The following is a 14,987-nucleotide window of genomic DNA, read 5'->3' as shown; positions in this document are numbered from 1 at the left end:
AATGAAGAGCATAAAGTAACGATGGAGAGAAGTAAACATAGTTTGAATAAAATAGCATACGTAATAGTTTGAAGATGCATATCGTTTCGTTGGTTTGTTTAGTTTTTTTTTTTTTTTTGAATAAATTTCTTATGTTCTACTTTGTATTTAATAATTGAGTCGAGACTGTTGGACGTTTTGAGATCATAGGTTGTTTGAATTTGTCTCGTAAATCAGCCGATAAGTAGATGGACATTGCTAGTGACACCCTTTCAAGAACTGTATTTTATGGAGAATTTGCTTTTTTTGCATTTCCACATTTGCTAATCCTTTAGATTAGACATGAGTGGAAGATATGCTGACTCAGGACTGCAATCACATTTAGCTGAAAGTCTGACCTCTATAGTCTATAATAAGTTAAAGTTTTTTGCTTAATTTCAGTTTCATTCGTTCCCTTTGCAACTAATATCTTATTGTTTATTTCAGGTTCCATCCCTGGCTTAAGAGGAGATTATTTGGGAACATCCAAACGTGTTCAGTGTGTGAAGGTCACAAAAGAATCCATCCTCATGAACCAAAACTAGCATCATCACCCCATTAGTATCCCAAGGCAACTTTTACATTCTTTCTTGGCTTAAATCAATGTTTGATTGAAGCAGTGACTCAAGTTTTCCTTGGCTCCACAAACACAGCTGTTGTCCTTCGAGGCACAACAAAACAGCCAGAAGATGCCTCATATCTTGAGCTCTTAACAAGGTCGTCAGATGATGATACCTACAACATAATACAGAAAAGGGAATTGACCAATGACCACCATTTCTGAAATTATAAATGGATAAATCTACCACAGTATACCAAAGAAACACGAATCAATATGCAGCAGATTCTTTTCTTGTGCATTTGAAAACTAATTCTAGTGTTCTGTTGATTCTTTAGTCCACAAAGGCAAAATCACTCCGCTACAACAGTTATAACAATGCCTTCTCACAAATTTTAAAACCTTATGCAGCAATATAGTCAAGGTAAAATCATATTAAGTTAAATAGATTATGAACATAAAGAAAGGCCACTTAAAACTTCTACCAAAAACTGGAAGCTGACTAATACACCAAACTCGAATATTACATCAAAACATTATTTTTTCAAAACATAGTTTGGAAATATTCCAATTTTCAACATTTAAATACTTAAGTTTAATTTGTACCTGTATGGGATGCAACTGGAGATTTCTCAATTGCAGGGCAGGGCTAACAAATGATACTTCTTTTGGACTCGCATTGAAAACAACCACAATGAACGAATATCTGCCAAACACCATTTGTCAACAAAACTAAAGAATGTTCAAGTCTTCAAAGAAAAAATTACTATATGCTTTAACATACATGGGATCCAACTGAGACAACCCAGGAAAGCCATTGTGACCATCTTCAATGCTCATCACTATGACTCCACAAACCCATGATGGTCCAGTGTTGTGAAAGCGTACTCGTTCCTGCAGATGACAGATAAATCTTAGGTCTTGTATACCCAAAATCTTAGATCTTGGAAAATTAAATATTTATGCATGAATGTTTTCTCTAGATGTTTTATCACTTATCTGTAAGATCCAAGAACACCAAGAAAACATACAAATCATGATCCAAATAAAAGAAAATTTTAGTCAAATTTCATCACAGGCTGAGGATTCTGAGAAATGGAACTCATTCACAAGAACCAAAAGATATGTAATATTTTAAAATATCCAGATGTTAAAGCCTGAGAAACTACTAGTCAGATTAATGATAATGGTAAAGACAATACTGATGATTATATAGAAAATATACACTAAAATTGTGTAGAATATTCTTTTACCTCCCACTTTTCTCAAACTAATTGACCAACTCCTTTAGTTATGGGATTGAAATTGAAGCAGATTATAATAGTACCATCCAAGAGTTTGAACAATTTTAGGTAATTGGGACCAACATATTAAACCCACCTCACATGGCTATTTATCAGAAATTTATGAATAACTAATGAATTCAGGGATTACTATATATAAAAAAAGGATTTAAAATAACATGAAATTTGAAAACTTGTTTCAACTATATGTTGAAACAAAATTCCATATTAACTATAAATCTGACATAAAAATGAATCAGAAACAAAATGGAAATACTGATGCCTTGGCCGTAAGAAAATATAATTGAAATAATTAGTCACTGATAAAGAATATCCATTCTGTTGGTTAAGCACTTTATATCCAGGCACTAATAGTCATAGATGAAATAATTTTATATAATGATGAAATTTAAAATGTCTCACCTGGATAGTGTTAGCTGTCTTCAAGCGGAAAAGTGGTGAAGAGTATCTTATACACAGCAGGTTCAAGAAATTGTCCACCGTAGCAAGGATGTCAGTCTTCTGAGGCCTGAAGGATGGGTTTGCCAGTCTTGGTTTGATTCTGAAAAGTCGAAGGAGACTCAAGATCATTATATAGTAAAACAGATGCAACACAAGCTGTAAACTAACAATAGTAGTACATCACAAATTCAATAACCCAGAGCTCATAATTATATCATATAGTGCTGGACAAGTTGTTGACCAGTGTAGCATATTTTGTAAATGGTAATAATAAAATATTCAGATGCTTACAGTGGCCAGTTCTTTTCATTTTTCTCTTGTGGAGGAAGTCCTACACCCCAATTATTACTATTGTATGTGAAGTCAAGTCTGAAATTGAGAGTGCACAAGGAAACACATTGTAAGTTTCACTAAGTCAATGGAAAATAACAGGATTTTTTTTTTGGTACAAGGAGGAAAATAACAGGATTTGAATGAATATAACTATTAGAACATTATAATGAAGTAGATGATATACTAATTTGGCAAAGTCAAAACAGTAAAAATGATTATTATATATAGAAAATACCTGTTGAACCAATCACCAGAATTGTAAGAATCTCGATCCAGTGATTTTGAGCGGAGTATCTCATCTCCAGAATGAAAAAATGGTATACCCTAAGAACAGAAATTCTTTAGCACCAGAATAGACTCACTAAAAGAAATTGTCTATTATAATCTAAGCAATCAGTTTGGTTATTAAAATATAGGGAAGCAGCTGGGATCCAACTCATCAAAACTCACTGACTCTGAAATCTAGTTTAACAGTGGAAAAAATAAAAATATTTCTGTATGTAAGAAAATTCAAGTTGCCATTTCTTTAAAAAATTACACACAAATACACACACTTCTCAAAAGATAATCAGATGATTTACAAGTCTACTTCTGAGGGGATGAAATTTCAGTTTCAGTTACAGAAGTCAAAAACATCTCCCAATGATTTTTCTTGTAAGTCAAGAGCTTGTCCACAAAAAAGAGTAAAAATTACCATGACATCACAGAGGCACTTATTTACTGAGACAACACCATGCACTCATCAGGCGAAAAGGATTGTAGTTAATTTATTTTACCTCCTCTTCTCATACAAAGTTAGCACCAATCTAAATCTTCTCCTCCTAACCTTGGTGCCCTTATATCTGGGCAAGTTTATCCTATCATATATTTTTTGGTACTTCTATCCTATCCTATTTGGTTCACTTAATGAAGCCTCCAAGATAAGAATATAAATGCATCAACAAAATAATAGACATAAAAAATCTCAAAATTTTAATAGTGAATAAAACCATTTAACTTCTTTAACCTGTGATAATGCTATAATACTGGTTGCCAAATGGTTTATCCTGCATCTCTCAGATACACTGATATCCATTGGAGTCTGAAAGTAAGGAACAGATTTGTATCAGAGACCATGAAAAAAAAAATTGCATGAACAAAACAGAATTTTGAAAATATTTATGATACCTTTAAGCTCACAATGTCAAATAGGGTTTCATTGTCATGAGCAGAAACATAATTGATCTGCAAAACATCTAAAGATGCCAATTAGATGATCTCTGGTTCAAAAAATGATGTTCAATACTGATAATTTAAATTCTTGATGTTTCTCAAAATACAGAGCATGTTTAGATTTAAGAGGAAGAACAGTTGAGGAATATATAAGTGAATAAGCTTACTGTCTCTATGGGGCATGAGGCATATGCAACAGGTGTCCCACCATATGTTAATATTTCTGACCCTTTTACCTGAGACGATCGCAATGAAGTTATTAGGCAAGATTTCTCGTACAAAGGGTACTATTCTGACAACAGGTAAATATCATTTGATGATAGCATGATTAGCATCCAGTGGAGAAAAGACGCCTCCAATTTCATTATTGTGCATATTACAGACCACAATTGCTTTCACATGTATGCAGAATAGAAAACCAATTAAAGCTACAAGATATCTGCATGCTATTCCCAAAAAAATCACAAAAAAAATACTCTCAATCTCCATAATTGTATTGATCAGAGTATGTACAGTAACACCACCAGCATTGGAACCAATACTGTCCTGGAATTAGAATTGGACCTCTGAATTCCAAATGTCAACATCAGTACATCTTTTAGAATTAGAATTCTAATTTCTAATGACAATTCCAGGGAATTGAAACACTGAACAATCCACTCATATATAATAAAACAGAGTTCTTACACTTGATGTCTCCTATCATACCATTTTTCTCCACAAGACACGTTTCACCACAGTTTTTATAATTTTTAAAAATTCACAAATTATTAAGTACTTTTAAACTACATTTTATGCTAAATTTATTTTTTTCCATCAAATGTCAGTTTTTTTTAAAATCATTACTTTTGAATTTTTCTTTTTATGTTAAAATTTCCATTTTCATCTCATATTTAAGTATACTCAAATTAATTCTTTTACATTTTTTAAAGAAATAGATTTTTTCCTACTTAATTTGAGTTACTTATATTTTCTTGCTTATTTATTTGAATTAATTATAATATAAGTATTTCCTTACAATTTTAAATATTTCTCTTAAATACATATTATTTTAATTTATATTTAGATTTTTTTTACCTAAGTTAAAAAAAATGCCCATCTAGTATATCTAAATAAAGCCCTTTCCAATTCTTAACCTAGACCAAACCAAGATTTTAGATTCCAAGAAGCAAGAATAAGCTGCACTCTTCAACCCTCATGCAAGTGATACAACAACTCCAAACACCTCAGTCTAATACTACAAGAACCATTTCTAGATTCTCAATCATCAACACCACAGCTGCCACTTGGTTGTTAACGTTAGTTGCAACTGCTACCTTTCCCACTATCCAACATTGTCATTGCTGTCAATTTTCACCAAAAGTTCAAAACCACAACCAGCATCTTGTTCACAGTTACTACCAATACTGCCATAGTCACTGCCTCCACCATTGTTACACTAGTCCTGTTACCACCACTGTCATCACAGCTTCCACCACACCTACCAGTGTCACTCTCCACAATATTATCACCTCCATTTGCCGCTGCTCTTCAGTTTACACCACCATTGACATTACCACTTGGGCTACCAATTATCATTGACCTTGTGTCCACCACTGATGCCATCTCTATCACTACCAATATTGCCACAACAACCACCCATTCTCACCAGAAGAAAAAATAATAAATTATTTAAACATCTAATTTTACCAACACTGAAACTTTTTTTCTATAAAAGTAAACACAAGATCATACAACCAAACAACAAAATAGGAATTAACTAAGAATTTTAATATTATCTAAAAAATTCCTTGTGCAATTCACTCATTAAATTAAATTACTGATCCAATTCCAAATAACAAAATAGAGCCACAGTGATATTTGCTTAAAACAATATGCAGAAAGCACAATTTTAACTTCAGTAGACAAAGAAAATTGACCAACTTGAATACCTCTTCCCCTTCAGAATTGGTTAGCACAAAATCCTTCAAGTTTGCAGCCATTCCAATCTAGAAAACATAAAAGAACATCAATGACATGCATATAAAATATACTGAACAATATCCAAATGATCTAAATTTGACAACAGAATATATAACAGAATACAAGCACTCTAGCAAACAATAATGTATGTATCTGGGTGTCTATTTTCTGTATTGCATTGATAAAGAGAAAGTGAGTAAATTGTTAAATATATATGGTCAGAGTGTTTACTCCCATCAAAAGCACATGCAACTTGTTCATATGACAAAACCAAAGCTTGTGGCTGCTCAAGTTACCAAGAAACCATCTTTCAGTTGAATTTACGTGCAAGTAAAATAATAGTGTAAGTGCTAATTCTTTTGAAGTTAAGCAAATGAGAAAGAAACGCCACCTATCTTATAGTATTAAAAATATGCAGAAAATGGCTTCCAAACGTCAAAATATTATATCCAAAGCATTTCCTAACTATCTCTTTTGTCCATAATGCTAACTATTGACTTAAAATGACAAAACCATTCAAAAGATGAAACAAAAAAAAAAAATAAGGATATATGTTTATCAAACTTAAAATAGCAAAATCTACATGAAGGGCAATCAGGGAAATCCCTATCAAATTTGTCAGCAGGCACCACAATATTAAACAATTCACGTAGTATGTTCCAATATTTTGAACTTAAAAATAAGACATCCAGATAAAGACAAAAATCAATAAATCTATTGATGCAGACCTGGATGTGATCCATTGATGCAGCAAGCATGGATTTCGCATTAGCTTCTGTTCCATGGTCATGGCCATTAGGCTGCACATAGAGGATGAATTTCAACCCTTCAAGAATATGATAGAACACCAATTGATAAACCAATCAAACATAATGCTGAACACAGAAATCACATGCAAGACAGCAATATACTTACAATCCCAGAGCAAAACTCTCCTACAGAGAGTATTCTCTGTCCACAAACTTCAAAGAGAAACACCTTCTCCCCTAATTACACTTACACACCCTACTATCAAATAACCCTAAGATATAACTGTCAGCAATCATTTTCTATGAATAACTGTCACCAAGGCAGTTTCTAATTCTAAAACAGAATAATTCAGGATAAGTTATTTTCTACCGCATATTCTAATAATACATTACCGCTCCTAAATTCTACCCGTAACTGCCAAAACAGCTATTATTGTACTGTATCTAATAATGCATGACTGCACATGAGTCATGACAGTTATTGGATCCCTTCAGAATAAGTTCTGGAATAAAAATTGAAGGCAAGAATTTAAAAAGAATTTGCATACATTTTCCTCCATAATTTTTAACAATAAATCACATTAGATTTCTTCTAATTAAGCCAAGCTAATTGTTGGACAGCCGCCTTAATTGCGGTCACCCCTAGCCCACCTTAGTTGTGGCGGGCAGCTGTGGGTAAAGAGTTAGGCCCAAATCCACGTTGTAACACTAATTATTAAGCACTGATAAATGGACAGGGAATATGTTTTAAACTCAAACCAGAAAGGGGTAAAAGAAATGAAAGATTTTATTTTATTTTTTTGATCGGTAAATGTTAATGTGTTAGAATGTTAGTTTTGTTAGTAGAGGGGATCGAACCTGCCACCTTGCCCCTCTTCTCTTCTCCCTTAACCATCCAACCCACCTTATATCTCCTAATGAAAGAATTTATTAAATTGAATGAATTGACAGATCAAAGGAGAAAAATCTCTCCTCCAAGAGTTTTTCCTTTCACAAAGAGCAAAGGTCAATTCTCAAATGATACAAGACTCAATCAATCCCTTCCCCCAGATTCCTGTATTTATTATCTCCTTCTTCCCCTGACAAACTAATAATCCAACCTTCTGAAGTAACTTCTCATTCCCTCTCTTAGCAGGAAATTCAGACCAATACTGCAATATCATATGTGGACAAAATTAAACATAATGTTTATAGGTTTCTAAACATTTTATGTGATACATAATGTCTAGGAAGAAGCATTATTCAATAACTTTCCCTGGGTTTTATTAAATTCTGAAGACAACATATATAGTTTCAATTTTAATACAGTGACTTTCACAATATAGATAGCATTTTATATTTAATAAAGTAATAATTTTGAATGTTAAATAGATGATATAAAATAACATCCATAAACATTCCACAAGCAGATTTGTGTTTAGATTTGATTGCAATGAGCTTAAAGTTAATGTTTTAAAATAAAAAATAAGTGATCAAAGAAAGAAAGAAAATACCTGCAAGAGTAGCCCAGTCACAAAACCCTGTTGTAGAGGGTGGCCAAACGGAGATCCACCAAGTATGGCATCTCGAATTCGGTCATTAAAGCTGAATGTTACATTCCAAAACAACTAATCTAAATCAAATAAAATATTTTGTATAGATAAATTGGACTTCACATCATAATTTTAGGCAGTGATGACCAATTCTAAAAATTAACATAAGAGAACCATATCATGTGAATTTACATGACTAGTTGCATGTTTGGATTAACTTGTTTTGCACCCAAAAAAATTCAATTTAGAAGTTCTATCTTAAGCATTTTGACAAAAAGGAAGAAATTGAAAGATTACTAAGCAACACTAAAAAACACAATGAAAATAGATAAGTCCTACCTCCCAATTTGTGTTCCTGGGAGATTGAACTGAGAAGCATTTACCCCACGGCCATTTTTGGCAACTTCACCAAAGTCCCATCCTTCACCATATCTTTTTTCAATTAAAAAAAACAAGGTTAAAGAGAGAATATGAGGCTAAAATATAACATGCAAATGAGTGAAAGCAAGATGAATGAAGTTAACAAAGAAATTCAACAATAAATCTAATTCATAAAAACCAACATTGGGGAACAAGTACATGTAGATGCTTGAACCATCAAGTCCATCCTTTTCTTTTGTTAAACATTGGAGAGCAGTTTTTGCTTTCACCTGTATCCACATCATGAAATCAACACTTCAATAGTTTATTTGTGAAATATGATGTCAGATTCATCTTTTATTAGCTTTTTACTCAGATACACATAATCCAAAATATGATAGATTGACATTATTTTTATATTCTGTTTGTCATCCCTATAATTTAGCATTCAACTCTTATTGCAGCATATACTCTGAAATTTTATCTAAATTACAAGCTACACATCCCAAGCAATTTTATGAGTTGCCATGATCAACAGAGTGAAACAACATTACAAACACATTCATTAGCTTATTTACTCATTTGATAACATGTTTTCATATTAAGTCACATAGTAAGATGCCAAAGTGAGTTACAATACATACCATTGTGCTCTTCATTATATGGCCCATAAGATCAAATCTGAACCCATCAATCTGAAAAAGGAAAAGCATCTTGGGGTCTAAGATAAGCAATCTATGGAACTTAATTAAACATTTTTCATTTTGATAGAAAGTACAATTAAGAGGAGGAAGAGATAAGAAGTCCTTTAAAACATGATAACTTATACAACGAAGAACAATAAAACTACAAAAGCTGCCAGCTCTTAAACTCTGCAACTCAGAGCTAGCAACTCCCTTAAAGCAGCCAATGAGAAGAAAATTTTATTATTATGAAAAATTGTAGATTCTACATAAAATCAATATTTCACAACAGTGAAGTACTATGTGGAATTCAAAGGGTACATCCAATAAACAGAAAACCAGAAAAAGTTTATAAAGCATACAAATCTTAGAGTTAATGAGTGAACACCAGTGAATGATATAAACAATCACCTTGTAATTGACAGCCCAGTGTACAAGATCATCAAGGATCAAACGCTCAACCATAAAGTGCTCACTAGCAGTATTATTTATACAAGTACTGTGCTCGATTAAACCATCACTATTCCTTCTTAAATAGTAACCTGGAACAATCTATAAGATACATTGTGTCACACCACAGAAGTAGGTTGGCTTTACAAAAATAGTGAAGAAATACTCAATAGGACAGCTGTGCATATCTCAATAATTACAGGTCCAACAAAGAAAACTTAATAATTTATGACCTTATCAAGGACAGAATGTTCATCAAAAGGCCCACTTCCTTGCAAATGATTGTAGACAACATCCAAGACAACACGGAGGCCGATATGGTTAAGAGCCTGCAACGTATAGAAATCCCAAGAGACAGAACAAAAAAAAATGATTTACTGACTATAGAGAATAGTATTACTAATCTAAATTACGAAATTAAATAGAAAATTAGATCTATGGATCTTACGGTTAGAAAACAATGAATTCATACCATAACCATCTTTCGGAACTCAATTGTACGGTATGGACCGTTTGGATTACTTGCATAGCTGCCTTTAGGAACGCCCCAAAGAACAGGGTTGTACCTTTTGAAGACAACATATAAAAAAGCAAACTTAACATAAAAAATGTTTGGATTGTCAATCAATGTGCCATTCAAGAGCATACCCCCAGTTGTAACCATCAAAGTTTTGGATGGCTGTGATGAGAGCTTGTTGCTGATCTGAATCAGGTGGCAAACTTTCCAGTATTGAGGTATCTATCAGAGTGCTTGTGTCAGATAACAAACATAAAAAATTGAAAGAATATAATCATGAGCTCATATTTCACTATAGGAGAATGTACAAGACAGACAGACTCGCATTTTGCTCACAGACAAGGATATGAGTATCAATGACAAAAAAATAGCATAAGGTGTGCTATGCCTGCATTGATGTCTGTATATAATCAAATAAATACAAAACAACAGATAACTATCTGCATCTTTGTGTATATAGACTCACAAGTGTCTGACAACACATACTTTTGATCTAATGCAGGATAGATCAGAAATGAACTATGCTATGACAAAGGAAACCCAAGAGGGTGGGAAACAGAGCTTAATCTCTGGCAGTAAATATTATGTGAGATTTCTTTAAATATTTTTTTCATTATATTACCACTATTTTTTAATAAAAAAATCCAGTCTTATAAGGAAGAGACAAGTATAGCCCATTCAAGAAGAGGTTCCATGAAATATGCATGGAAGGGAGCACTGAGGAGGTTTAACTGTGAAACAAGGGTTTGTTCAGAGGATAATCTGTCATAAATTTTACCTACAAATCTCCAGTCCTCCTTTTGATCATCAACCCCAGCAAACTGAAATGTTGGCAATAGATGGACATGAGTGATACCAGCACTTGATAATTTCTTCAGATGAAGTACACCCGCAGAATCCTTCAAACATATGCTCACAGTTACTCCAAATTCCATCATAGCAGTTACTAATGCACCTACTATTTCAGTCACATATCAATCTTGTTTTCAGTATATCATTTAGTTTTAGATTAATTTCTTCAATTTAAGTTCTTTAGTTACATCATCTATATTGAATGGCCATCATTTTGCGAATGGCATTTACATGGAATTTGAGAAAGAGAATTGGAGAGTTGATAGGACTTACATACTGTTCAATATTTCCAATACTATTCATGAAAGATAGAAATTATTATTCTTATTGAACTCCAGCAATAGCAAGAGTAAGATATTAGAATTACCTGCAATGTAAAGGCCAGATAACCACCACGAAATTCAGGTTGCACAGAGAGGTCACTGGCACTATGGCAGCAAGAAAAAGGAAACCAGAATCCATAATGAGAAGAAAATGTCACATAAAAACTCAAAGCAAACAGAACTTCCAAGTGATACATCTAAAAACTAAGCACAACAATTAACTGGTTTAAAGATTATGGAAATAGGCCAATATGTTGTGACATCTACCAGCAGACTAGGAAATAAAAGTCTAAAGTAATATGGAGAAGCCAAGAGAACTGAAAATCAATAAAACTAACAGAGAAACAACAGAAGTTATTTACTTTGCACTAAAAATTGTATATTGTGGGTCAGGGAGCTGCATGGCAACAGAACATGTCTCTTTGTTCTCTCTACCTCTCTATCCTCTGACTATTTTCTCCTCTTTCTACGGAACCAAACAACAAAATCACAAGTATCCATTTCAGTATGTAGGAGTACTCTAGAATGTTTTTTAGGGCATTTACACTAAAAGCAGAATCATAAAGTTCAGAGATTTTCACATCACATAGGGAGAGGACATTATGAAAATTCCATTTTCATACACAAGAAAATATAAAACATTATTTTAATTTGAAGGCTTGAGGCATACTTGTTAATGTTTCAAAGCTCACCTAGGTCGTCTAGAATTCTGGGTCCTAGAAAACATCCATTTTGTAAACTTACAAAAATAAAAGACAAAATTGATCCTCAAATAAAATTACAAATTTCATTAAATAGTTACCTGAAATCCCTTATATGCATTTCATATATGCTTATATCAGAGAAAGAATGTATAGTAGGTTTTTTATTTGCCAGATTATCCCATCCATCAGGTTTTAACTTAACAGAGTCAAGATTAAGCAGAAAACTCCGCCTGCCATCTGATGAAAGTCTGCTTAAATACAGAAAAAAGAGGGGTTAAAATACACAAAACATTTAGGAAGTTAAATTTTATATCTAATCATTTAAAATATGTATTACTAAATGTTACTCATGAATGCTAGAATCAAGAGTATAGAAATAATTTGCCAAAGATAATTGATGGCAAACTAGCATGAACAGAGCATACCCTCTTGCATATGGATCACTTGTATAGCATTTTTCAATCTGCATAGTGCTAGGGTGGTAAACACATACTTCATAAACATAGTAACAACCTTCCCAACTTTTTGGTCCTTTAGTTCTCCAAACACCATTTTCCTCCTCAAGGCAAACAATTTCTATGGGATCATCTCCTGATGGGTCCTTATAGATGTAAGCATGCACTGCCTGTTTTTACCAAAATGATATTATGCAGATAATATGTATTACTTGTTGAAGAGCACATTGATATCAAGATCTTTTTCAATAGAAGAAAATATACTTGAGCAGTAGGTGCCCACAGGTAAAGTGACACAGCTTCCTCTGAGAAAAGTGCACCAAGGGGACCACTATATGAGAAAAGGTCATCTAAAACACCAGGTAATTGCAAACCAGTACAGTTCATGCATTCCCCATCAGCTGTACAAAACGAAGAAAGGAAATACTATTAGTAGACACTTGTGACAGCAAAGACACTTTTCCTTCCATAACATGAATATACTGCAAAAAGCTTTTCTACTTTATAATCTAATGCATGATAGAACAGAAATGAAATATACTATGCTAAATAGCTAATAAAGAAACACGCACGCAACTCTATAACTTGTATGTATAATTCTAGTTCTATGTGATATTGCAGAAAGAACAGAACTTACAATCACAAATAACAACTGCTAACTGGAATTTAAGAAGAGGCTTAACATCCAAAGTAGGTGGCAGGCTGAAAACTTTGTAACCTCGAATATGGGGAAATTTCTCCACCACCTAACCACGCAAAGTTTGCATTCATAAGTGATCATTATTCCACTATATGTGATTGTAAAAAATAATAAAATTATAAAGCAATTAGCAGGGCGCTTAACATTTAGAAAAATCCGAAAGATTACATTTGCAGGAAGGCCAACCCTATCCTCCTGAAGCTTAATTTTCAAATCCTCGCCTGTTAATTGTCATTTAACAATTCATTGAGTCAATGTCCACTGTCACTTGTAATCAATTGTAAATAAGCAACAGTGAAATTTTTCTACTCCACATACTTGAACAAGTAGAAGTAATTGTGAGAAATCCAAACCTTGAATTTGGCAATTTGCAATGGTCAAAGAAGCATTTTTGCTGGCAAGCAGGTAGCAAGAAAACCCGTTTCCAACATCCACGTCCCAAGCTATGAGAGATTCAGCAACCCAATAAGCTCTGGAGTACAGCAAGCCATTCTGCATCTGGCTCATCAACATGTTTAAAACCGACAGCAGTTAGCAATTCCAATAAAAGGGTTGTACTGTTGCAGCAATGAACAGTGAATGCACCAGTATAATATTGAAGAAAAACCTGAGAAGATGAAACAGATTGTTCCACGGAAGAAGAAGAAGAAGAAGAAGAATTAAGGGAGCAAGAAAGGGGTGGTGGGGTATGGAGGCGAAGCTGGGTAGTTTGGGAAGGAAAGTGAAGGTGGAGATGGAGAGAAGGGCGAGGGAATGAAGAAGGGAGAGAAGGAGAAAGAGAAAGAGAAGAGGATGATGCTAACAGATGCATTCTTCTTCCTCGGATCAGATGAGTGAACCTTAGTCACTACATTTCTATTGTCTATGATTACATTTTGTAGAACAGAGAAAAAATAGACATGCACGTGTGCAGTGTAGTGTAAATATCAATCATTCACAAAAAGTTAAGATCCTTTTCACTTTCAATCGGATATGATCAGATCCCAAAAGTATGGTTAGTATTTTTAATCCCTATAAATTGAATAATGTCTGATGCCTCATATTGATTCTTAAATTACTTCACTCCTTTTTTCTTTAAAATTTGAATAATTCAAAGTTGGACTAAAAAATAATAAAATTTGATTAATAATTATTTTTTATCAAAGAATTAAACATAATATGATTCAACCTTAAACATATTACTTATTTATGTTGAATCACTTGATTGATTCTTAAATTACTTCATTATTAAGTGATTTGTTTTAAAATTAAATAAATTTAATCTTTTGATCCATTTTTTAACCTGAAATTCTTATATTCTTATTTTTAAAATTTTCCCACATATTAAATGAATTAAATTATTTTAAACTTTCTTTTATTTAAAACTTACCGATTAAATATTAATTTTATGAAAAAATAATTTTTTTACTGAGTTTCTAAGTTCAAATTTTTAAAAATTCTATCATGATTGGAATCTATTGTAAGTCCTAAATATTTGATAAAAATTATAATTTAAGAGTTATTAATATAAGAAAACCGATTAAATGATTAAATTTATTTAATTTTAAAATCAAAGAACTTAAAATAGCTTAAAAATTTAGAAAACTAAAATTTCATTTAATTTAAACTAAAAGAATTAAAATACAATTAAATCTAATTTTTTAATGGATGAAATGTTAACTTATCTCAAATTCAATTTTATCTTCATGTTATAAGTATACTTTATTTATTTTTATTTTATACTGTCATTCTGTCAACTGAACTTGTCAAGCTAATTATTTTATTATAATTGAAGACAAGTTCAAGCTAATTATTTTATTATAATTGAAGACAGATTAGTTTTTTTTCTTTCAA

General features: G+C 32.5%; 1 protein-coding gene across 2 annotated transcripts; it reads right to left on the bottom strand.

Annotated features, from left to right (window-relative positions):
• Positions 1-359: 359 nt before the first annotated feature.
• LOC114372154 (pullulanase 1, chloroplastic) lies at positions 360-14,057 on the bottom strand. Of its 2 annotated transcripts, XM_028329583.1 has the most exons (28): positions 13,762-14,057; positions 13,508-13,652; positions 13,323-13,375; positions 13,092-13,200; positions 12,719-12,855; positions 12,425-12,624; positions 12,098-12,247; positions 11,340-11,400; positions 10,899-11,019; positions 10,252-10,342; positions 10,076-10,169; positions 9,837-9,932; positions 9,565-9,705; positions 9,115-9,165; positions 8,690-8,760; positions 8,450-8,542; positions 8,072-8,162; positions 6,558-6,629; positions 5,799-5,855; positions 4,035-4,103; positions 3,823-3,879; positions 3,662-3,736; positions 2,891-2,979; positions 2,614-2,691; positions 2,284-2,422; positions 1,362-1,471; positions 1,184-1,283; positions 360-753 (listed from the first exon to the last, which is right to left on the bottom strand). In XM_028329583.1, exons 1-28 carry the CDS (start codon positions 13,963-13,965, stop codon positions 643-645), a joined length of 2,865 nt encoding a protein of 954 aa, XP_028185384.1. In that variant the 5' UTR covers positions 13,966-14,057; the 3' UTR covers positions 360-642. The 2 variants fall into 2 exon arrangements, with proteins under 2 accessions (XP_028185384.1, XP_028185385.1); XM_028329584.1 differs by lacking the exons at positions 13,092-13,200; positions 13,323-13,375.
• Positions 14,058-14,987: the final 930 nt, after the last annotated feature.

Source organism: Glycine soja, chromosome 10 (assembly GCF_004193775.1).
Source record: "Glycine soja cultivar W05 chromosome 10, ASM419377v2, whole genome shotgun sequence".
Classification (NCBI taxonomy): domain Eukaryota; kingdom Viridiplantae; phylum Streptophyta; class Magnoliopsida; order Fabales; family Fabaceae; genus Glycine; species Glycine soja.
This window is presented reverse-complemented; position numbering and strand designations above follow the sequence as displayed.